Raw genomic sequence first — 23,999 nt, forward strand, 5'->3', positions numbered from 1 at the left:
GAAACGCGGGTGGAAAAAAAAGGGGGGGGGGGGGGGGTAGTGAGGGGGCAAGCGTGGCAAGTGTCCCGACCGCGCCAACACCCCCCCCCACCCCTTCTGGATGCCTCCGGACAGACCCACGGAAGGGGTCTCCGGCGGGGCTTTTTTACGCACGCAGAGCGCATGGGGATCCCTCCCTTCCCGGCTGGTCGTGGCCTCTCCGCCCCCGACGGGCAGCCCCCAGACCCCGCCAAGCCCCCGCGGTCCCCCCGCTTCCCCCCTCTCTCTCTCTCCACCTTTCATCTGAAGGAACGGGCCCGGCGTTACGTCAGAAAGTGCAGGGCAAGCAAGACGCGCCGTCTTAGGAGCTATTCGCAGGCGGCGCTGCCAAACTCAGCTCGGTCGCTGCTGCCGAGCTTCACTTGCCGTTACGATTTTGCAAAAAAAAAAAAAAAAAAAAAATCCAAGCCTTTTAAACGCAGCGGCACTATGTGGTAAGTCAACTCTTCATCCATGCCGTTTTGTATATTTTTTTTCTCTTTTTTTTCCCCCTTTGAGATCCTCGCCGCTACTCTGTGCATGACAGGTCTCTGTTGTTGGCACAATTGCGCACAAAAAAACAACAAAAAAAGCAACACGCACATACACACGCACGTACGCACGCACGCACGCACGCAATCCCCCAAACCGAGAGTAGAAACGGTGTAGAAAGAAAAAAAAAAAAAAAAAAAAAAAAAAGATAACGGCGGTTTTTTACCTCGTAGCTGCAGAACACCCATGGCATGATGAAGCTGCGGGGCTTTCTGGCGTTGAGAGATTTCTACAGCATTTTTTTGTGTTTGGTTGTGTGCTGATCTCAAAAACAACATGCCTCACGCTCGAAATAGGAACCCTAGCCCCATCCCAGAGGTAACATGGGACACAGGATTGAAGGAGATGAACGAGACCTGGAAGGGAGCGATAGCCTGCCTCGGGGTGGCCGTCTTCTTTGTAATGACCATTGGGATCATATACTGGCAAGTGGTGGACCAGCCCAACAAGAACTGGATCCTCAAGGGGACTTTTAGCGGACTGATCTGGGAGAGAAGAACCCACTCGCTGGTCATACAGACCCTGACGGAGGACAAGACCTACGTGGAGATCGACGTGGGGAACGTGGGGAACCCCGATCTGGAGGTTCCCTTCGTGAGGAACCTGTGCTGGCTCAACAAGACGGAGTTCTGCTATACGTGGGACTCGGTGGCGGAGGTGAAGATCTCGCTGGAGGTGGACGACGACGCGGAGACGGAGTGCTACGGCATGACCTGGACGCCGGTGCACTGCCATGTGGAGCTCAAGGTGAGGCGTTTAACCCCCCACCCCCACCCCCCTCCGTGACGGGAAAAACACATTTTTCCGTGCACGAATCAAAATCAAAATGCAACGTGCGTACAACCGGTGTTTGCAAATACAACCATGTGCGCTCACACCGCGGTGCGCAATGCGCCATACCATCATTTGGCATTTTACAGTTGTCTATTAAAGCTGCATGGATTTCGATTACCCACTTGCTTAAAATAATAGAAAATTGTCCCGCGCTCGAAATGTCGCACTTTTCTATTTTCACTTTTTAGCACCTTTATTTCATTATTATGATTTTGTATCAAATTCCCGCAGGTCCGATTCATTTCACTTGGCGTGATGTTACACGCCAAAAAATAGTTTGCGCGATTCTCTCATCCCTTTTCCATGTTTGCACTCCTCCATTTAACTGCGCTGAAAGGAAAACATTTCGGATCCGCTCCGTCACAGTTGTTATGCCTTTATTACATATCGAGTACTTACTGAACCTCCCAAACCTCCTCCCCCACGCACCTCAGATGCAATTTGATTTTTTTGGATTATTTCAAAAGAGGTTTTGGGGTAATCTGTCTGGAACAATCTGGCCCAATTCTCACCGTAACTTCCCCGTCATGTGGTACAGAAAGTCTTTGCGCAAAAAATAAAAAACTTATTCCACAATAATCCTGCCAGGTTCAAAGTCAAGTGCACCTGTTTTGCCACTTCTGCTGGAATATGCTGTCCGGTGTGTTTAATGTCACAGCAGAAAAAAAGGGTCACTTCTGAAGCAAAACACCTTGACAAGTTGGAAACGTTTCAAAATGTGAAATACAGTGAAGATATCAGATGCAAATGTCACTCCTCTCTGCACTTTGCAGGCCGCGTTGGAAATTCTATCAGGGAAAAAAAAAATCCAAAAAGAATCTTCAATTCTAGATAAAAGGGGGGACAGATAAAGCGACTGTATTCATCATTTGTTTTTCAAGTGTGTTTGAGGTTGCGCTATAAATCAGGGGATTTAACATGCGTGAACGTCACCGTGTAACTGTGTGTGTCCTTCCAGGACTGCTTCTCCATGACTAACGTGTCGTGGTACGGTGGTGCGAGCATCCGCGGCCAGACGTGGCCCATCAACGATCAGAACGCCACCATGCAGCCCTTCACCGTCAGCAATCTGAAGGACAACCCCTCCGGCTTTGGCTCCGCGCTGGAGCGCTACTTCCTGGGCTCATCAGGTGAGAGGTCACGCTCGAATCGACGGTTGAGAGCGGACACCATATTTTGATACCTTTAAGCGCCGCGCGGCAGCTTTTGGGACCTTTAAACCGTCCCCTCGGCTGCCGTCGCCGCAGGAATCGGTGCACAAGAGCCCTCGGAAATCTGACCCGACACCAGGGGTTGTACAATGGCGTGGCGTGAATCCCAGGGCACGAGGGAAGCCCTGCGGATGTCATGAGTTGTTGGTTTTTCATTGTTTAACCCCCTGCCCCCTGGTGTCACACCCCTCTTTGTGATGAACTTGATTGTTTGTCTTTGTATAAAGAATCGCGCTGAACATCTCCAGGAAAAAAAAGAAACAACCCAAACATACTGGATCGGGAAGTATCCCACAAATAGACGGTAACATGAGACAGTCTGCGGCGTGTTGGTTTATTAATTAAGAGATTACACTACAAAGCGAAGCAGACCACCTTTAGCATCTCAAATTAACTCTTTCAGACAGTGGGGTAATTGCCTTTTGTTTCTATTAAAAGTCCGCGTTGGACGAGGGCCCTGCTGACTCTTATAACTCACCCGGTTATTTTGGGGGTGTTAGATTTTATCCTGGGGGCAAAAGGGGGAAGGAAGGGGGCCACTGGCGGATGCGAGTGGTTAATGTGACTGTGGAGGAATGTGTTGTGTGTGTACATTTGTTATAGCATCTCCGAGACCTCAGCCCCCTCCAGCTATGTTCATTTCTTACTAATCGGTATTTACCATTTAATGATTTAATATGAACCAAGATTCAAATCGGCACAACTTGATTTGTTCATTCATAAATACACAAAAGGAGATGATCCCATGTGCCAAAATCCAAGGTGAAACACATACTATTTTACATGGGGTGAAAAATATGCAAAAAAAAGAACTAAAAAAGAGAGAAAACAGCACAAAGTATAAACATTTAAAGACATCTGAGACATCTCAGTCCCTTTTGCCAGAGGCTTGGCAAAAGAGACTGAAATATGTCACCGTCCGAGTTCAGATGTAAACGTGATACGATGCTCGTGCAAACGATTCTTTGAGGCACTTACACACGTGATACGTGATATGGAGCTGCGTGATGGTGGCGCATAAACACAAATGGGATATAAAATAGGATATATATCTATATACACCCGCGTAACCACAAAACACACAGATATGCAACGGGTGAATGTCAGTTGTCGACAAAATTTCTTCATCGATAATCAGCTTGAGCCCTGGATCACATGCCGCTTTTTCCTTATCGTGTCAGGAAGTTAAAACCCATCAGGAAACGCTGATCGGCATCACTCTAACTTGACTTTAAACGCTCACATCGTTGATTAATTGAGAGAAATAAAATGCAGATTCACCGGTGATGGAAATAATGATTAGCTGCAACCATGCTTTTTACTGCATGCATGCTAAGAAAATCTGCGTGTGTGTGTGTTATGAATAACTCCTTAAATCTGTCCCAGATAGCCATTACATTAAAATGGAGGGTGTGTCATCGTGACTTTATTAATCGTTCACACACACTCTCATTCACACATACTGACAGAGATAAATGCACACGCATACATGCATTTAGGGGATGTTATGTAACACAGTGGCAGGCTTAACAAGGGGGGGGTCACATGCCTTAATTCCCTTTTCCACCTTGTGAGGGTACAGGGGTAATTATCGAGACCCCGTAAGCCTTTGTTTCTCCGTTTAACTTTGCGGAGAGAGAAAACACACACACACACACACACACACACACACACACACACACACACACACACACACACACACAAGATGAGATCCTGATGAGAACAACTGTTTGAATGTTGCCAAGTAACCACTCAAAGACACATACTGTACATAGCTCCAAACATAGAAAACTGACGCTCGGCAATGGCAACGATGCCTTTCGGAGCATTACAGGTATATTTAACACAATGTTTGAAAGTTCAAGGATTCTGGTTCGGTTCTCGGACTTACACAATTTCTGCAGAGAATCTTTTTTTGATCACGCCAGCTTGATTTCGGAGTCTGAAAGTTTGATGGAGCATGGGGCCGACTTGCTCTAAGGGGCAGATAACAGAAGCGAAGCGTTTGTGACCGATGCGCCATGGTTGGTATTTCAACAGAATATTGTTAAACAATAATATGGGTATCTAATTCTTTTCTATCTCCAAGGGTTTCTCTTAAGTCCTGTTTTGCTGCAGACAAACACCGTTGAGATCATGGCAGTGTTTTTCCACTTTCTGATATCAGTCATTTTCAACTGTTTCACACCTTAAAGATGGCGCTCGTAGTAAATGTCTGCAAATGCCTTGCTTCATTCTCAAGGGGACTGGCCACGTTCTCGTTTTGTCATGCGTGTCAGGCACAGCGGTTATATTGGATAAATCATTAGGGAAATAGCGAGTGGTACAGTGGTAAGTTATAGTCATTGTTATCATATCGCTCTCCTGCCATGTGCCCTCATACTTTGTCCAGATTTGAAGTTGAAAGTGGACACATCGTACGCGTTAAGGCTTTGAATGAGATCCTTCATTTCTCCTGAGCTTTTGCCCGAATTACTCCGTCGTGTGAGCTGGCTCGATTTAAATTTGAGGAGACGCTGGAAATTTTGTTTTACTTTGTCGAGTTAAAAGATCCTCTTATCAAACGAGGGTGACTCCGACGACACGTCGTATGACAAATATTAAATGCATGTATTTAATTTTCCCCCTTCCCAAAGTCCAGTTTTCATTTCTAAATATAGATTCAATTTCTTTTTTCATTTCTTTTTTAGTTTCTCTCTCTCTTCCTCAGTGATATTTGTTCCCCCTTTGAAGAAACGCACAGCCCTCCTCCAATCGCGGATGTTTCGAGGCTCCTTCCAAGCGACAGAAGGGAAGCCGCAATAAACGATCTCACCTAAAACCTAACAAGCCTATAAAATATGCGGTTATAATAATATAATTTCTTGTTAGAATCTTTGGTGGACTAGACAATTGCTTTTCTTGATTGATTTGAAATTCAGGAAAAGATTTCAACAAGAATTAACCATGACCTGGATGACTGAAACCCTCACAGACATAATATCATGTCATTGAAATTATTTTCACAGGTAAAATAGGCACGTATGATCTTTGTCCAGTTCAGTGTCTTGTTATTTAATAGAGAAACCAACAAAGAAAGCACATTATAATCATTTCAACGCTCTGATCGTCCCGAATCTGCGTCGCAGAAACAACGCAAACGCCACATTTTTTTTCCCATGTGACTTAATATTAGGCTGCAAAGCCGCGCGACCTCTTTGACCATCGGCAATGTTTCTACCGAACATGTGAGACGTTGTTTTACCACGAGACCTGTCTTCACTTACTCTAGTTAGTCACAGGAACATATTATAAATGTGGTGGGAAATATGGAGCCGCGAGGGACACTGCCAACCCAACTGGACTGTCGGGGGTCAGTTAGAGAGAGCGAGGGAGAGAAACACGGAGCTGTAAGCCCATGCAAAGACGGCGGTAGCTGACAGAATCTAGAACAAAGACTTGCGGAGCAAGTATAAGATAGACGTGTAAAGTAGAGATACAGGAGAGGAGGTGCAGCAGAGCAGAAGAGCGACATTTGATAGTGTTGCCAACTGCAGGAACTTGTCATAGCCCCACCTGTCTTTATCCATACAAAAACAACTAGGCTACTGAGAGCGGGTTGGATGTCTGCGAAGCCGGATACTGGGGCAAAAACATAAGGGACCGTCTGAGAGACGCTCCACATTCACTGATATGAAGGCTCTCGAGACTGAAGTGGATGGGATGTACATGGGCTTATAGCAGAAACACTCCTAAATAGATAAATAAATCAGTTTTCAAAAAATAAATTCATGAAGCCATCAATCAATAAAGATAACTGGATAAATAAGGATTGATAAATAAATAGATCAATGAATGAATGAATAATTATATAGATAAATAAAGAAATACATTCAGACATACATATATAAACAAAGAGACAAACTAAGTGTAAGTGAGAGTTAAAATGAGATTTTAAAACGGGATGAAAAATGTAGCAATGGGATATTTTAAATTAAAACATAATTATCATGTGGATGGACAAAGCTGAAAAAAATATCAACAGGTTGATGGTGGACGTCGAACACGCGTCCATCTTTTCTTTTCAACCAGAAAATATGCCTTCTCAAATCTACAACTAGAAATGGGTGAAGGGGACGAAGGTGATTTATCGCTGTTTCCCTCATCCAGATACCCGACCAACCGCAGATGTCATTTCACTCACTTTTTCATTGGTCGTCCTTCTATAAAGTTGTTACTTCCATCCCTCCAAATAGAATGATACAGAATTAACCTGCTTGTTCTCGCTGCTTAAGTTCTCCTTAAAACAGGGTCAAAGATCAGTTTTGACTTTATTTGATTATCTTATTATTTACTGTATATTCATTCTTTCCTTACTCAGTAACAGATATTGTTTGTATATAGCAAATTATATTACCTTTAAAAAGATATACTAACAAGATATACATACATGTACATATGATTCATCCATCCATCCATCCATCCATCTGCCTTCGGCCTCTTATCCTGCTCTCAGGGTCGAGGGGGATGCTGCACCCTATCCCAGCTGTCATCGGGTGAGGGGAGGGGTACGGCCTTGACCAGTTGTCAGTATATATGTGTTATATATGTGTACACACACACACACACACACACACACACACACACACACACACACACACACACACACACACACATACAGGACTGTGTCCGAAAATTAGAATATTGTTATGAAGTTCTTTATCTTCTGTAATGCAATTAAAAAAACAAAAATAACTTTTCCATGAAATTCTAATATTTTGAGACAGGATTTTTGAGTTTTCTTAAGATGTAAGCCATAATCAGCAATATTAAAATAATAAAAGGATTGCAATATTTCGGTTGATTTGTAATGAATCCAGAATGTATGACATTTTTATTTTTGTAATCGAATTAGAGAAGATAAAGAACTTTATCACAATATTCAAATTTTCTGAGACAGTCCTGTATACATCTATATAAAATACACATTTTTCACTAAAGTGACGTACTGAAGAGGATAGGCTTGATTTTCACATTCTTGAGAAAAAGAGAGCAAATGTTATCGCTCTCATCTCGGCGTGTTCTTCATCCCCAAGAGATTGAAGGGGAGTCCCAGGTATTTAGCCTCCATCGGATGTTGTAGCGGCTCCTCTTCCTCCTCCTCCTCCTCCTCCTCCTCCTCCTCCTCCCAGGCCTGGGTGCTATAAACGTCACATATCAACTGACTTTTCATATCTGCCTTTTCCATGTTAGTATTTATGGAGCGTTCATCAGAGATTTGAATCAGAAATTTATTCCTGAGGACTTGTCATCGACTCCCTGAGATATTGGACCACCCTCTGAAACCAGTGCGCGCACGCGCGCACACACACACACACACACATACATACACACACACACACACACATACACACACACACACACACAGTGAGAGAGAGGGAGAGAGCACACTCTGCTCTCTTCATCTTTCATTTTAACATCATTTTTCTCCCACTACTTTTAGAAAAAGTAAATCGCTATCTCTGACTCAATCTTTCCATGTGGGATCCAGAGAAAAGATGCTTTATTGTTTCAGCTAACTTGCTGTTTGCTCCGTCCCTTGGTGGGAACAGACAGGAGACAAATAGGAGGGTGAGAAAAGTTATATAAAAACCACTTGGATTTTTAAATTTTCATTTAAGGACAATGATACTCCAACATTTTCTTTTCGTCTCCCTCTCGACGAGTGATGGCAGTGGAAATAAGATAACCACAACTGAGAAAGTAATGGTCCAAGCGATTTTCAGTCAGAGGCTGGGCTTTGACTGTTTTCTTTTCACATACAACTTTGTCCCCCAGTGAGCTGTGCTTTAACAAGAACATGGTTTTTACCAAAACAGAGATGCTTTTAAAATAAGAATATTAGTGTGTGTCTTGCAGAAATGCTTGTATCCACATTTTGTAAAATACATGAAAATCTGTGTGTCGCTGACACAAGACAGCATAGATCCAAAGTATTTGATTTGCAGACGGTGAACATCCCAACTGCAACTTGGATGCACTCCTATTATCTTCTTCTGTCCAGCGCTGAGTGTGATTAATGTCGATTGGAAAAAGAGAAATCGCTCACATGCATAGCAAACATTTACGGGAAACCTTTGCTTTTATAAGCTTGTCAGTAATCAGAAGATCAAAACATGTATCTCCTCCTTCTTAGTGATCAATCTATTTTAGCTTATACCCATCGAAGCAGAGTTTTTTCATCTTGTATTAAACAATTCGGATTTGGAGTTGAACAGCTTGACTTTATTATTTACCTTTTTGCCCTCATACTGTTAAGCGTGCACATGCACGTTCACACGCTCACACGCACAACCCATGCACGTATTCATTAAATCCTATAAGACTTCTGCTCTATTTTGTGGTCCCAAATCACGGGCATGAGAAGCGAAGCCTCTGCAAGTCTCAGAGCATCATTCCAAATAAATATTAAATATCAAATGAATAGATTATTCAATCCGGAAGTAAAAACACACTTCAATTAAACTGATATTGAGCATCACAAGATAATACAAAATGAACATTTTTGGATGTGGTACATGAGTAATATTTCAAAAAGACAATTAACTGATTCTAAGCTGTGCTCTGTTGTTTTTATGTACTGTTCTCTAGTCTGTCTGCTGAGACTACTATATTGAACAATATCTAATATTCTGTTGATGCATGTGTCAAAAACCAGACCGCCCCTGAACACTGCATGGCACCATATGTGACCCGACTCTCTCGAACAAGACACATACTTCCACAATGATCCACAAACCGTTGTGGCGTGCAGATGCTCTTCTCCCTCTCCGGAGCTCTTGTCTACTATTCGAAAAAGGCAAAGGAAAGTTGGTTTTAGTGAGTAAATCTTAATAAAAATGAAGCCAAAAAGCAGCCATGATGTTGTCGGAAACCATTTTCGCTGACATACTTTCGCAGTATGGTGACCTCATCAACCCAAAGCAAACTCAAGGAAAGGGATAAAGGAAAAGCACAGAATGATTTGTGACCAAAAGTATTTATATCCTTGTCTGATCTTTTGGTAATCAGACACATTTTACATTCATGCAGCAAATGTTTTCTCTCGCTTGACACATTAAAACTGATTGATGACTGAAGAGAGTTTCTTAAGTGTGTCATTATACTTCAGTAAGTTGGATTGGAAATTTACAACAGTGGTAGGATCCAAGTTATGTGGCCATCAATTTCTTGAGGTTGGGCACAGGACCGAAGTTTCCATTGTTAAGGAAATCGATGCTGAATACACACAGACACACAGGCGCAGTGTTTGGGTGCACGTTTTATAATCCGCCTCAGGTCTGAGTGTGTGTGCAGGTGTCATAAATAACGGCGTAAATTTGACAGGAAATCAGGTGCAAAGCAGCAGGGAGCCAGGCAGCGGCATTGACCCCCCGCTCCCGACTCTCTGGACGGGGGTCACCACTGCTTCCTCCTGCACACTTCGGCTCAGACTCGACGGGACGACGCACAGAGCCTCTCCGTTCCTATAGATCCCAGAGTGCGAGCCCTAAATATCTCCAGTATCTTAATATAAGGGAGGGTGTGGACACACAATGCCTGTGTGCAATTCTCTCCGCATTTGGACGGCCGTAAACCTGGAGCACAGCAGTGTCAAATTATCGAAATCAACCCACTGGGAGTCTTTTTTACCTCAGCCTCCCTGTCGTTCTGGAGGTGAGCGGATGCGGTCGGTCAGGCGTATAATTTTCTTCTGAGAGCCAGTGGAAAATATTCAGAGGAAGCTTGGAGTGTTTAAGGAATTGTTCTAAAAATAGGGCCCTCATTGCTACCCCTTTAAGTCTTGGGGCACCCCACCTTGGCTGCTGCTCAAGACTTCAAACCTGCTTCAGTTTCTTTAAATGAGTGATAGATTCCTGCAGTGTGAATCCGGGGACACTATTCGGTTGAAGAAGTCTGTCTGTCGTACGGTGCTGCGTTTATACGATCAGGATAGAGAGGGAAAAAACATGCAAAATACCGCATTGATATAAACCCGATTCCACTGTCGTATCTTTCGTGTGGGTTTTCCCGAGGTCCCGCCTTGTCGCCTCACGTAAACATTAAATACAACTGGAGATATCTTGCTCGCAAACTCCACTTTCCACCTCGTGAGCACTTTGGTGAAACACAGTGTTTGCAGCCTGCTGTATCCGCACATCATTCGCCGCGGCTACTCGGTGTCTGGTGTACTCCGGGTGCCTCTATTTCCACTGCCCGCATTCCACCTCCATCCTTCCATAAAGCTATAATATTTTCTCCACCGCCCCGCTTTTTACCCAACAAATATGTCCAGCATTGACGTGCGCAGATGCATAGCGTGTTTGCGTCATTCAATTTACACGCACACACGTGCGTGCAGACACCGTGCAGTTTTAACACACAGCAGCGTTCCTAGCACAAAACGATATTTTTACGCCATTAACAAAAATATAGCACGCAGTTGGTGGGTGACCTAATACCTTGTGAGAGGCAGCTGAGGTGATAACAGTATCTCTTTGACATTATCCATTGCAAACATGTGAGAATTAACCTGAGGTTGAAGGGTCTTCACTAAGCTTGATGCAATACTTGAGTACTGATCCCTGAAACTATTAATCTGATTAAAACCTGGGACATGAGTATCCTGCCTGCTCCTGGTCCCTGCCTGCTCGGGAACAGTAAGCCCATTGAAACTGGAGAGGTTGGCGGAAGTGAGCCAAGCACTCAGCCCCTGTTCTCAGACTGTCTGCCTGCTCTGGAAAATGGTCTTGCAGCGGGTATTGATCTGATCCACATCTGAAATCCCGGTTTAGCGACTTTTGCGAGGATTGTGCAAATCTAGAATTACGTATGATGTCATGATCTGGGTCCGAGGCCCGTATGAAAATTGGCCAGGCGTCGGAATGGGAAAGACCCCCCGAAGCAAGGCAGAGGGGAAGGTAGTGAAAGATGGTAAGAGGGGAGGGAGAAGGTGGGATTCAGGACGGGTGAGAAGCGGTGAGAGTAGGGGGTAGGGGTAACCCGAGAGGGAGGAGGCATTCCTTACAGGGCAGCTACATCTGCTGACACAATTATCTGCTCCTCACAATCTTATCATACACTCTCTGAAAGGGACACTGCACAGTGTGAGCACAACTGGTGGATTTTGTTTTGTGACGTTTGGTGGAAAGTAAAGCAAAGCGTCAGGTCGGACCATTGATCAGCTCGAGTCGAAAAACAAAAACAAAACCGTCGGTGCGACTTCCAGCCGGCCACCAAGCTCTCCTCTCCTCTTCTCTCCTCTGTGAGAAGTGTAAGATACCTTCTCAGATGTAGCCAGCAGTCCTGGGATAAACCCGTCCAACGGCATACTGCTATATCTCATTCTAGCAAGTGTTTTTCTCACATCTTAGTGGCGCAATATCAGCTGACACGGCCTACACTCTACCTCACACAGCGCGCCATCCCTCACACTTACCCTAGTCTGAAACCCTCTTGCACCATGTCATATAGGAAGAATTTGCAATTTCTCCTTTTTCTTTTATCCTTTCCTTCAGATCAAGGATAATGCCATACTCATGTGAACCAGACCTTTGCGTCAAATGATGTGCTCTTTCTGCAAAGGACTTAACTTTGTGTGTTTATCTGACTGAATTTGAGAAGCGTTACGTGATGAAAACTAATCCCCATACCCTCTGCTGTCTCCTTTCCACCATGCAGGTGTTGCAGTGCTGATATCTCCTGATATTCCCTTGCAGCTAGGGGTGGACAACAGCAGGGAGCAGTTCTGCCTGCAGTCACTGCCCAGTATGGAGCTTCTCCCTCTGCAATACACTGTGTGTGTGGCACGCAACGTGAAAGCTGCTCACCTGGAAGCAGTGCAACAGCTCTTCCAGGAGAGCAGGGAGCTGCCTAACATGAAGGCGCTGTGGTCAGTTCAGTTTACATGGATTAAAAAGGGATTCGATGTTTTTGTGTCTTTGTTAGAAGGGCCGATGTGGGGGCGAGCAATTAAAGCGCTGACGGAAAAACGAGCGTGTAATTGTCAAATCAAAACACCCCTGGCCCCATTCTGTGTTCACAGGCTGCCGTTCTGGAAGCTACTAACCAACATGGACACTGGGCCGAAGGTAGAGAGGGAGCTGAGGACCTTCTCTAACCGTCTCAGGAGACACCAGCTTGGGGAGGGAGTCATCAGCCTCAATGAACATTCCACCAACCTCCTCTCTGAAATGGTATGCGCTTCTCGCTCCCTGATACGCCTTATTAATGGATGCAAACCATGGCAGTCTTTAAGCTTTACATCTTGGGCCTTGTGATGACTTTTCAGAAGCGTCCCCTGTAAACATAATCTCTCTGGTTTGAGCTAGACCTCAAAAAGAGCATTGATGTGTTAAATGACATTGACGCGTGGGAGGGTCTGATGTGGAAAAACAGTGACATGTCATTGCAGTGGTCAGGACTGCCGCCCCACAGCAAAGAGGTTCCCAGAGTCTTTCTAAGATTGTATGATCTCCATGTGCTCCATGTACATGATAAGTGGTATAGGTAATGAATTAATGAATGAATTAATTGATTTTTTTAAAATGACTCTAAAAAAACTTTGTATTTAACCTTTATTTAAACCAGGAATGAATCCCACTGAGAGTAAGAACTTTGTTTTCGAGGGAGCCCTGGCCAAGATAGACAGGAACAAATACAAAGCATTCACAAAATTATACAGTTAAAAGTAAAAGGAAAACAATATAGAAAAAAAAACATAATTTCATAAGCAGGTTAAGAGATTCAAGTGCACGTTGTCGAATTGGCCTCAAGAACTCTTGGTTTAGTTATAAAAAAACACTCAGTGAAATAAACTTGGTTAGTTTCCAATGTAATCCGTGCAGAGACTGCAGATTTGACAAAAACCCTTACCCGATTTTGTACGGACATACGGAGCAGTAAGCAACAAATGATCTAGTTAGAGAGACGAGCAGGGATCAGCACTTCTCTTGACAATTGAGGTCCAGTAATCAGAGTTTTGCCTTGTTAATGAAGGTATATCATGACTGATCCTTAAAACATAAAGTAAAAAGAAACTTGCAGAGAACGATGGAGTGAAGATAAAAACATGTTTTAGGCCAGTCTTCAGGAGCAGCCAATGCAGAGGACAATTGGATGTTCCAGTTCAGTTTGTGTTCAGCAGATTCAAAAGAAAAAGCAGGTCCTCAGACTCTCTCTATATGGCCTTGGGGTGATAACTTGTAAAATTTCAGCAAGATAGGCTGAGGTCGGTCCATCGGTGGTTCGACCAAGCAAGCGGTTGGGAATTGTTCTCTTGCTTGTGTTTGCCAGCAAAAGGATGTGCTGCAGGATTCTGGCAGGCCGTGGCCAATTCAGGGAGGAAGGCCTGGCTGACGCCGACATTTAGGGCATTACAGCAGACTAGTCTGGTATTTATAAGACCATGTATGAATCTTTTCAAATCATTAAATGATAAAAAAAATAATAAATCACCCTTAATAAATTCCTCAGCTGAAGAAAGCACGAATTTCTGCCAGAGCTGATCGGTCCGTCCAACTTAAAATCACAATCCGTGAAAACCCCCCTTTTTTATCTGGTTGGTTTCAGAATGGTTCCAGGGAATGCAGGGCCATATTGGGGGGTATCACAGCACACGCTAGGTGAAAACACCAAGATTTCATTTCTCCTCCCGTTCAAGTCAAAGTCCGCGCCATCGACCGAACACCCAGTGTGATATCTCGAAATCATTTTATCTAAATTGTGGGATTTTGTTTCCAACGCAGCTTGAGTCGCGTGTCATCTGTGCAGCATTGGAACAAGATGTTGTTTCTTCTTGGAACACTCATGTCAGATCTTCCAATAGTATCTGTCCAACATTCCGGGTGTCAGGGATTTACAAGATTCATGTTTTCTTTGCAATGCGTCGCGGTAAACACCTATAAATGTCACTTCAGGGGTCTTTTACGGTATTTCATCCCTTCTCTGGAACCGGATCATATTCTCGCTCTCGGTCGTTGTTATGTCGGGCTTTGACGAGCGCGATCCTTTGGCTCGTGTCCTTTTCGTCTCACTCGGTCCGCGAGTGCATCCGGTTGCCTCGCGGATTTAATCCCTGACTTCTCAGTCACCGCTGCGAGGCCAGTGAATGTTTATTGGTCGAAGGCTAAACACCAGTCAGGGATGGAGTTGAAAATGACTTTAAGTGGACTTCCACAGCTCTGTAAACAGGCAGAAAGGTTCACTTAACATTCAGAACAAAGATGGCGCGTGCAGTAAAAAGTTTTTACCCGGGGTTCACATTATAAAGGGCACTGATTGGAATCATCGATCACGGCAGGTTTCGATTTATTTTCTGGAAGAGCCACAAATAATCATTGAAACTTAAACACATATCAATGGATTACCGTCGAGTCTATCAATCTTTCATCGCATGAACTAGATTTCATACAAAGAATCTGTCACTTGACTACCGTCGGCAAACCCACCTGCTACTTTCAGTCACAGCCGCTAGCTGAAGGTGCAGCTCCAGTGCTACAGTGATATTTTCAAGGTAACGCAATCAATAATCCTAATGTATATGATAATGAACAAAGATTTTCTTTTTAATTTTGTTCACCAAATGACCATGTACTTTATGATATTTATGATAGGTGTATGTAAATATCAAGTATCTGTCGCTCAGCAGTCAATAACACTGGACGTCTTGTTTCCACATCAATTTCGTCCAGCTTTTGAGTTCAGGGAGCCTTGATAGAACAAAAAAATGAATTTGTCTCTTTTTTGCAATTCTAGCTCTTCTGATTATTGTTTCAAACCTATTCCAAATATTTTACTTGAACATAGTTTGGCAACCAAGGGCTAATACCTCCAAGACCAAGTGTGTCTGAGTCAATACTTAACCAGTATTCCGTTACAGGACAAATACAGCTGAGAAAAGACAAGCAGGGATCTGAGATTGTTTAGAATGCGGTAACAATGGCTGTAGGCGAGATGAATGGGATCTTCGCCATCGCTAACTTGAACAATTGATCCTAATACCGGTCTACGATTGTGATTTTACCTGGACTGCGAATAAAAAAGTGGTATACGCACGGACACATCAAAGCAGACACGCACAGACAACATTTCAGAGTACTTTCCCATTAAGAGCGCAGAAGGTGTGAATGGATAAAAAAGGAAAGGCGGGACCAACATGTCAGCTGATGGACGGTGAACAAGAGTTTCCTTCATTCACAATCCGCTAAAAGTTTTTCTGGAACATCAAAGATATGAAACACCAGTTTAGTTGGCTCCGCATCCCGCGGTTCCCCTCGTGAACTGCCATTAAGAATCAGCCGAGCAGACAGCACCGCATGGAAACTCGAGGGGCTTAAAGTTGTCCGTAAAGTGTGCCACTCTGCATGAGAGTGACTGGCAACAATGCTCCTCTGTAAAAAAAAAAAAAAAAACTAGGCTTCTCTTTCACACAGGTTTTACAAGTGTCTATAAATTATCAGTCACACTTCAACCTTTCTTTCCCATTTTCCATATTAGTTTTATGTGAAAAGTCATTGCTGGAAATGCTTTGCAGGCTTTGGCAAAGTGCAGGCTTATTAGTGCTTTTGTCATGTTTCTAAAATCATAGCTGAGACAGTAAGTAACATTAGTCAAGCATCATTACATGGCAAATCCTAGGTGCATTCACATTCTTTCAAATATGTGAACATAACAAGAGATTAAAAGAAAAAAATGATTACATAATGTGTCCTAATCTACTGTTTCTTCCCACAGCAGCTTCTCTTCTCAGGGTCAATCTTTAGATCTTAAGAGGGTTGTTTTTTTTTTTACCCTGAACTGTTATATAAGGGGCGGCATGGCCGTGCAGTGCTTAGAGCTTCTGCCTCGCAGCAAGCGGGTCCCCGGTTCGATTCCAACAGGGGGTTTTTCTGTGTGGAGTTTGCATGTCCTCCCCGGGTCTGCATGGGTTTCCTCTAGGTTCTCTGGTTTCCTCCCACTGTGTTAAAAAAAAGAAACACGCAGGAAGTTCATTGCTTATTGGTTTGAATGAGCAAATGGTCGTTAGTCTCTATATGTGGCCCTATGATTGACTGGTGACCAGTCAAGCATTGTCTCTCACCCAGTCACTACTGGTAACCCTGAGTTTAAGATGAGCAGTTTCAATAAGGAATCAATGCAAAAATCTGTCAATGGTTGTAAGATGTAATTTTCAAAGGAGTATCATAAATGACAGGTCATACTGTCAAATGAAGAAGTCATATACGAGGCCTGGTATATATTCATGCTGAATTATACCATGAATGCACCGTATGGTAAACTGATGAAGCTAGTATTGGTAGCTATTGATGAAATGCTTGTTAAATGTTGCACATGCTCACACAGTATTGACATTACTAGAGCGGATCCTGTGGTTTTGCTCTGTGTCTCCAGGACCATGACTACCTCAACAGCAGGAAAAGGGGGATGTCCAAGAGACTGACCAGGGACCTCCCGCTTGTCAAGCTTCTTAACATTTCCATCACCCTGTCCCCTTTCCTGGGCGTGGACACCCCGCAGTTCCACAACTCCCTCCTAGACGGCACCGAGGCCTACTGGCTCAGTCTGCCATCATCCCCGCAGGGACAGCTGGTGAGACAGGAAGGAGCATCTCATCTCACTACGTCTGAGCTTCTTTGGCCAACAACTCCTCTGATTTACTTTGCTTGTTGTTGCGAAGAGGCGTCTGATGACCTGGAGGCAACATCCTGGGTTTTTTTCTTTGAATAGAGGGAGACAATTAGATGTGAAGGCCTTTTTCACACTGGTTGATAACATTGTATATTCTCTCACAGATACTTGTTTTCAAGTTAATATTCCATGGATACAAACTCTGTGTTTCGTGATGATAGCTTTTATGGTGGAAGAGAAGAAGTAGAAGACATCATCTATCTAGCTTTTCAACTTGTGAAACCAAAGTATGAGCATATTTACTGTTTTGTTTATTTTTGGTATTACTAGAAAACAGAACAGGATGTGTAGGAATGCCATTTTAACTGCCAACAGGAATAATTATTGCGGCAAATAAACAGAAGTGTTGTCACCCCACAGATCCCTGTGATGACGCAGTGGCAGGGGAGATTCTGCGTAAAGCTGAATGTGACAAACCCGGGAGCGGTTAGCTGGTTCCTGGACAGAGTGGGGTCCCTGCAGGCCCATTTGGGAATGGAGTACATCATGCTAGAGGGGGGTGAAGGGAATCTGTTTGAGGAACAGACCTTGCGGCCTCCTCAGTCTTTCGGCGGTGACAAGTACATCAGCATTCTGGCGGACCTGGCGACCAGAATGGGAGACGCCACTATCATGTCAGCGGCGACAAGGTAATTCAATGACAGTTTATTTACGTTTGTAAGTAACGCCGGGTCACAAATGATAACAAAAAAGGCCTATGGGTGGGAAAAATATTGGGATTTTCTTTAGCATGGATTTGAAATCTTTAGTCGTGAGACCGGACAATCATGGCGAGCAACAAATAACTGTCAGGAATGGAAAGGAGCGGGTTATCAGACGGCCCGGGTTACGTGGGAGGGCATCGCGCCTGTCATGCAATGATTTATGTCAGAGCTAGACTCTAAATTTTACTATGAAGTGACATTCAAATCAGCAAATACCCAGTTGATCTCTTTGTGCTCCAGGTCAAGCCATAAGCCGCTATTTGTGAGGATGACACTCTTGCAGTCTGACTGGAGTCCGATGGGCCTGAAGGGCATCATTCCCTCCCTGCTGCACCACACTCTGCTGGGATACAACTTCCTCATTCCTGATGCAGTAGGTAATAGACAGCTCATGGTCCACTCACCCTGACCTAAAAGACGCTGCTGCTATCTTTGATGGGCACAGAAATATGGCCACCCTGAATGCGACCTACGATGTCACATCATTCAGAGGAGCTTCAAGAGTGTACGCACGATAATGTCAGAATTCTTGAATCCACATTTATTTATCATTCATGTGTAAACCAAAATGTGGACTAGAAGTCATTTGGTCTTGTGGTCAGTTTGATTTTGCAATTCCCCAAATTCCAGGCAAACCATATCCAAACATGCTAGACAGCAGATGTCTCTGACGTGACTTCAAAAAGCTGTCAGTAACATAGAAAGAAAGAAATAAAAAGAAATAGATCAAAACTCAAGAAAACTCTGAATGTTCAACAACATGGTCTTTAGACTTTTTCCTTCATGAACTGCTATGTAAATTACATTATACAAATAAATACACCAGATCAATATTTAATAACCATTCATGTTTATCTCTTCTCAACCATTTAAAACAAACACTAACTCAGTTTGGTGGAAACTCTATTTCATCATTCGTAAACATACATTTTGATTATTCATTTGCAGAACATACAGTGCTTTCATTTGGAGGCAGACGGCAGACACACAAAAAAGAAATGCCGTTTTTAAAAAGATGGCTTAGTTTCAATGAATATGATAAAAAAAATTTAAAAAAACTCTCAAGATAATATAATTATCCTTCATAGATGTCATTTGATGATATTCATACATAAAGTAAGGTAAAGAAAAACAAACAATAAAAAACATAGCTTACCTAAGTCTAAATCTCTTCCCCCCAGGTGGCTCTCTGTCTGGAGACCTGGTCACAGATGAGGAGTTGTTCATCCGATGGTTGGAGATCGCAGCTTTCCTGCCCGTCATCAGCTTCCACACTCCTCCGTGGGTCTGCGGAGAGGACTGGGTATCTGAACACAAACAGAAAACACCCAAAAGAGCCCAAAAGATATATTAACATCCTTTTTGATACATTAAAACATCAGCGCAGTCGATGCATTAACAGTAACATAAACGTAACACGACTGCTATCTTTCAACTTCAATACTGAATGATACTTTGCAGTTTACCAGAAGGCAATGAACTCTGTGAACAGTGTCATTAGTGGATTATCCATGATTCTGGCAGGAGATTGTGAAAAAGGGAAAAAGCGTGACGTTTTATTGACCCGCCGGCGGCTCTGAGGCAAAAAGTTCCCACATCGCTAAACCGTCGAGCGTGTTTGCAGTTTGCCAGGAGGAGAAGCACATCCTTTGTCCTTCTCAGCTGGAAATCCGAAAAGCACCGTTCACCTTGCACGGCAGAAAAACAAGGCCTATAGTCTCGGAGAGTCTGGTGACTGATACTGATCCGTTTGACAACATGGGGCCGGGGTCGAGTTTCCTCCGCACACAAGCACTCGATGTCTCTCAAAAGGGTGACAGCTATTTTTCCCTCCCCGGCCCTCCTCCTCTTGCTTGCCCCCCTCCTGACATCACCTGTGGTTTAGCGTCCATCTGTTCTGAATTACAATTCCCACTTCAGATTTATGGCTCATGCACTTTCTCTAGAGACACTTCGGCAGGAATGATAATGAATTTGAGGACAACTCTTGGAAAAATAATTTATGGTGGCAATTAAGATTTTCCGTGAGTAATTGACAAGTGTGACAGAGCGGCGCGATCAACGGCTTTTTTTTTCCACTGGGAGCGGACTGTGGCAGCAAAATATATTGGTTGTGACTTGTGTTGCGTGACAAAGATAAAAATAGGCCTTTCGGACAGCTAGACGTTTGACAGCAGCAATGTTTTCCATTTTGGCTCCTTGCACGCCTTCAATTCATAAACCCAGAGGATGTTTTAAGGAATAGACGGCTGCTCTGCTGCACCGTGATTCAACACTCCATTTTATGGCCACTTTACAGTAGTTTTAGTGCGGTGCACCTTTATTTCCAGCGTGCGTGTGAGTCTAGGGAGTCCGAGACAGGTCACTATTGCAGCCGTGATGGAATCAAATAAATAAAAACCTCAAACCCACACGCACATGCCTGGCCTCTCAGTCAGACAGAGATCTGCATTGAACCCAAACCGGGACTTCAAGCTCATTCCTACAAATCAGCTCAATCCCAACTCATAAAAATACATTTTTTATAGATGCGGTCACGTTTTGTTATTGTCATGAGACACTTGGGAGGATGTAACCCTTCCAGGAGTGCTGAAGTAATTTGGCCGGAGGGGGAGACAGGAGAAAGACTTGGAAAGAGTTAAAACCACCAAGTCGACGCTGAGCTGCTCCGTTTCTGTGTCTGCAAACAAAGGTGGCACAAATGCCTTCATCAGACATCATTTATATTAGTATTCATCTTATCCAAAATCCTTGTGGCCAACGACTCAGGTCTGGAAAGCACTTCTTTTGCTGAATATTATTTTACTTTGGCTGAATATTAATGGATGACACAAGTGTTTCTGAATGAAATAGCAGCCCCATTAAAAAACTTAAAATGGCAGACATCTGGAGCTCTCGCAGCTTCTACGATCTGCGTTAACTTTTATTTCCTCTCTGACCCTGCAGCTGCTCAACCTAACACGGATGTACATCAGAAAACACCAGAGGGAGGTGGTCCCGTTGATAGAAAAGTATGCAGAGGAGTGGCTGCTGACGGGGAATCCCATCTATCGGCCGATGTGGTGGCTCAGCCCCAGTGACCCCATGACCTTTACCATCGATGACCAGTTCCTCATTGGAGACGAGGTGATTCGATGATTTCCCTCCCGATCTGGCGTCCAGCGCCAGAGAGCAAACTATCCTGAACTATCTTAATTCTGCGTGTTTTTGTCCGCCTCCAGGTCTTGGTAGCACCGGTGCTGGAGAAGGGCGAAGTGAGGAGGGATATTTATTTACCCGATGGGGGCTTCATGTGGCAGGACAGCCGGAACGCTCAGGTGTTCGATGGAGGGACGTACCTACAAGACTACTCGGTGCCCTTGGAGGAGGTGGGCGTTTTCTTACGGAAACGATGACCGGCTCGACGAGTCATCTGACTATCCTGTTACTGTTTTTAATCAAATCCTTTTTTTTTTTTTTTAAATTACACGTGCTGTTCCCAACTTGCACTTTTCCACGACAGACCATTATTGACCCTGTTTCAAGACGCTGTCCTGAAACAACATAGAAAGATTTTTTTATACTTGCACTTTATAGATCAAAATGATTTGTATTTTTTTTTCTTTGTGACATTTTTTTTCTTTCTTTTTTTTTCTAATGTTAATCGGTTTTTAATTCTCGGACGATTTATTTTCTGGACTTTTTGATCTTTTTTTTCTGTATGTAAGTTCCAGAGAAATCTGCGCGTTTACATACTGCATTTCTACAGTCCTTAAATTTTGTAGCTGCTGCTGGCTCTCTTGATAAGGAGGAACAAAGCAAGCCTGCGTTTGCTTCTAAAGAATCTGAATCTCTCAAGAAGACCAAATGAAGATATAGAAGGACAAATGAAAAATTTTGAGAGGGCTTTACTGAGGGGAAAGTAGCTGACAGACAGAACGGTTGGTGCGGAGCCTGATGCACCACGGCCTTGCGTGTCACTTGTTTAGAAGGACTTGAACCTGTCGAGCCAAGAAGGCTGATGTTTTATGAATGTACCTCATTTTACAGTTGTTCACTGTTTTACAGTTATCAGACACATCACCCCTTAGCACTTATTCTTAGAGTAGTTTAACTTAATTTATCAACATACCACTCTGTCGGGACACCTCTGAATGTCCCATTGTACTGTAGGCCAGATGAACCCGAGGCCAAGGCACTGTCATTTTAACTATACTGGCTATATTTGCATTACCTGCTAGGTTTGACCTTTGTACTATTCTGCTGAAGGAAGGTCTGAATGAGCTGCTCATTTGAATTCACCGGATAGCGTGTACATAATTGCTTCCACTGGAGCCGTAGGATGTTTTGAAAGGAAGCCTTGTTAATGACGCCTTGCAGGTGGAAATGAGAATGAAAGAAAGAACGGTTGGCATTTTGGGGAATGTGCTACTTCACTTTTGCTGGGATGAGACAAGATGAGAAGACCAACATCGACTGGCCGAATGAAGCTGAGGTGCGCTTGAGGATCGAAAACGGGGACGGAAACTGCGAGTCAATAAGAGGAACCATTTCTTAGCCTGATGTTGCGACTTAGCATGTAGCCCTGCTCATGTTAGCTTACCGTCACCAAGCTAAATTGATGATTGATTGATTCTTTTTCTCGTCTAACTCATGGCAACAAAGTAATAGCATTTCCACCCAACAGGAAGACATTGGGGGAATTTTAAATAAAAAAAAAAAAAAACAAACCATTGCATCCTAAAGCACATGGCACAATCACTACTTAACGTACCTTTACTTAGCCTGAACAAGCTATCCGAGTATCCACATCCACTTCCACCTCCTCAGTTCTTCATACTCATTTTGAAGCCGGACTAAATGCTTTAAGCGATTGAGATGTAAATTACTTAAATAGATTTTTTTTTTTAATTTTTTGCGATCATGTGTCAACGAGCCCATGAGGAAACACGCCAACCATCGCACATCGCTTGAGAGTTTTGTAGTCATTAGATGCTACTTTTTTCGGATTTGTTTGTACTTGATCGATTTGCTCCTCACGGACAATCTTAACTTGTCAGAGGTGATGATACAGACTTAGTGAAGATATTATAGACACTAATTTAACTGTAACTTTGGTCTAACAAGTTTACTGTATCAACACTCAGGTCTACTATAGCTTATCATATCACAAAATGTCTTAGTGCAACCTAGTACGTTGTGAGCACATTGATGTCTTAATCCTAGATCCGAACTTACGACGGACAAACTGTGATTTCCCAACAGAGCCATTCACCTAAGGAGCTTTTCTGGTTCCGTTTCTAAAGCTTTTAAGGAATGCTGTGGTACGATGGTGTATATGTCGCAGGAAAAAGCCTGGTTATTCCCTCTACAGACTGAGCAAATATGATGCCTTAATTTGCCTCTCTTAAATCTGGACAACACACGTGCCTGGATTATTGCAGTATCAGCAATGTACATATTACGATGACTGTGCCATTATAAGTGTTTTTTTTTCTCTTCTGTAAATCAGAGAACCTAGAATGACAAAGTTGCAATAAAGTTTACATTTTCGTACGTCACCTCCTCGCGTCGTTCCGTTCATGCTTATGTAATGTTTTGTTTTCCGAACAGCGGAGATCACTGCTGGGGGGCAGGTCTGCAGGTAAGTAGGACCCATTTCCTCGGTCCTGGAGATACATTGCACATGTTACCCAAGAAGAAAAAGAAAGAAAAGACAATTAATACACAACTCGGAATCAGAATCAGAAAAAAAATCCCTCATCAATCCGAGAGAAAAATGAGTGATACCAGATGCTCCATACAGGAAGAAATACAAATAAATAAAACGAGATGGGACAAACATAAATAAATAAAGATAATACAATAGAAGTGGCGTCAGCAGGGTCACAGATAAGTAAGTACATTCATTATTATCAAGCATTTGCATGAACATGCACAATCACACTTTTAACACTTCACAATGTTCAGTTCTATTTAAAGCCCATCCTATGAT

At 43.4% G+C, this 23,999-nt stretch overlaps 1 protein-coding gene across 2 annotated transcripts; it reads left to right on the forward strand.

Moving 5' to 3' along the window:
• The first annotated feature begins 338 nt into the window (after positions 1 to 338).
• On the forward strand, positions 339 to 23,562 carry LOC147224871 (SITS-binding protein). 2 transcript variants are annotated; one of them, XM_086163018.1, is made up of 11 exons: positions 371 to 473; positions 867 to 1,317; positions 2,363 to 2,534; positions 12,315 to 12,525; positions 12,679 to 12,829; positions 17,025 to 17,222; positions 17,682 to 17,950; positions 18,266 to 18,402; positions 19,207 to 19,328; positions 20,972 to 21,151; positions 21,247 to 23,562. In XM_086163018.1, the coding sequence occupies exons 1-11, from the start codon at positions 469 to 471 to the stop codon at positions 21,418 to 21,420; spliced, it is 2,070 nt and encodes a 689-aa protein (XP_086019144.1). In that variant the 5' UTR covers positions 371 to 468; the 3' UTR covers positions 21,421 to 23,562. The 2 variants fall into 2 exon arrangements, with proteins under 2 accessions (XP_086019142.1, XP_086019144.1); XM_086163016.1 differs by having other exon boundaries at positions 339 to 1,317.
• Positions 23,563 to 23,999: the final 437 nt, after the last annotated feature.

The sequence above is a fragment of the Fistularia commersonii genome, chromosome 17, assembly GCF_037954325.1.
Source record: "Fistularia commersonii isolate RoL2024-O1a breed Wild chromosome 17, RoL_Fcom_v1.0, whole genome shotgun sequence".
Classification (NCBI taxonomy): Eukaryota; Metazoa; Chordata; class Actinopteri; order Syngnathiformes; family Fistulariidae; genus Fistularia; species Fistularia commersonii.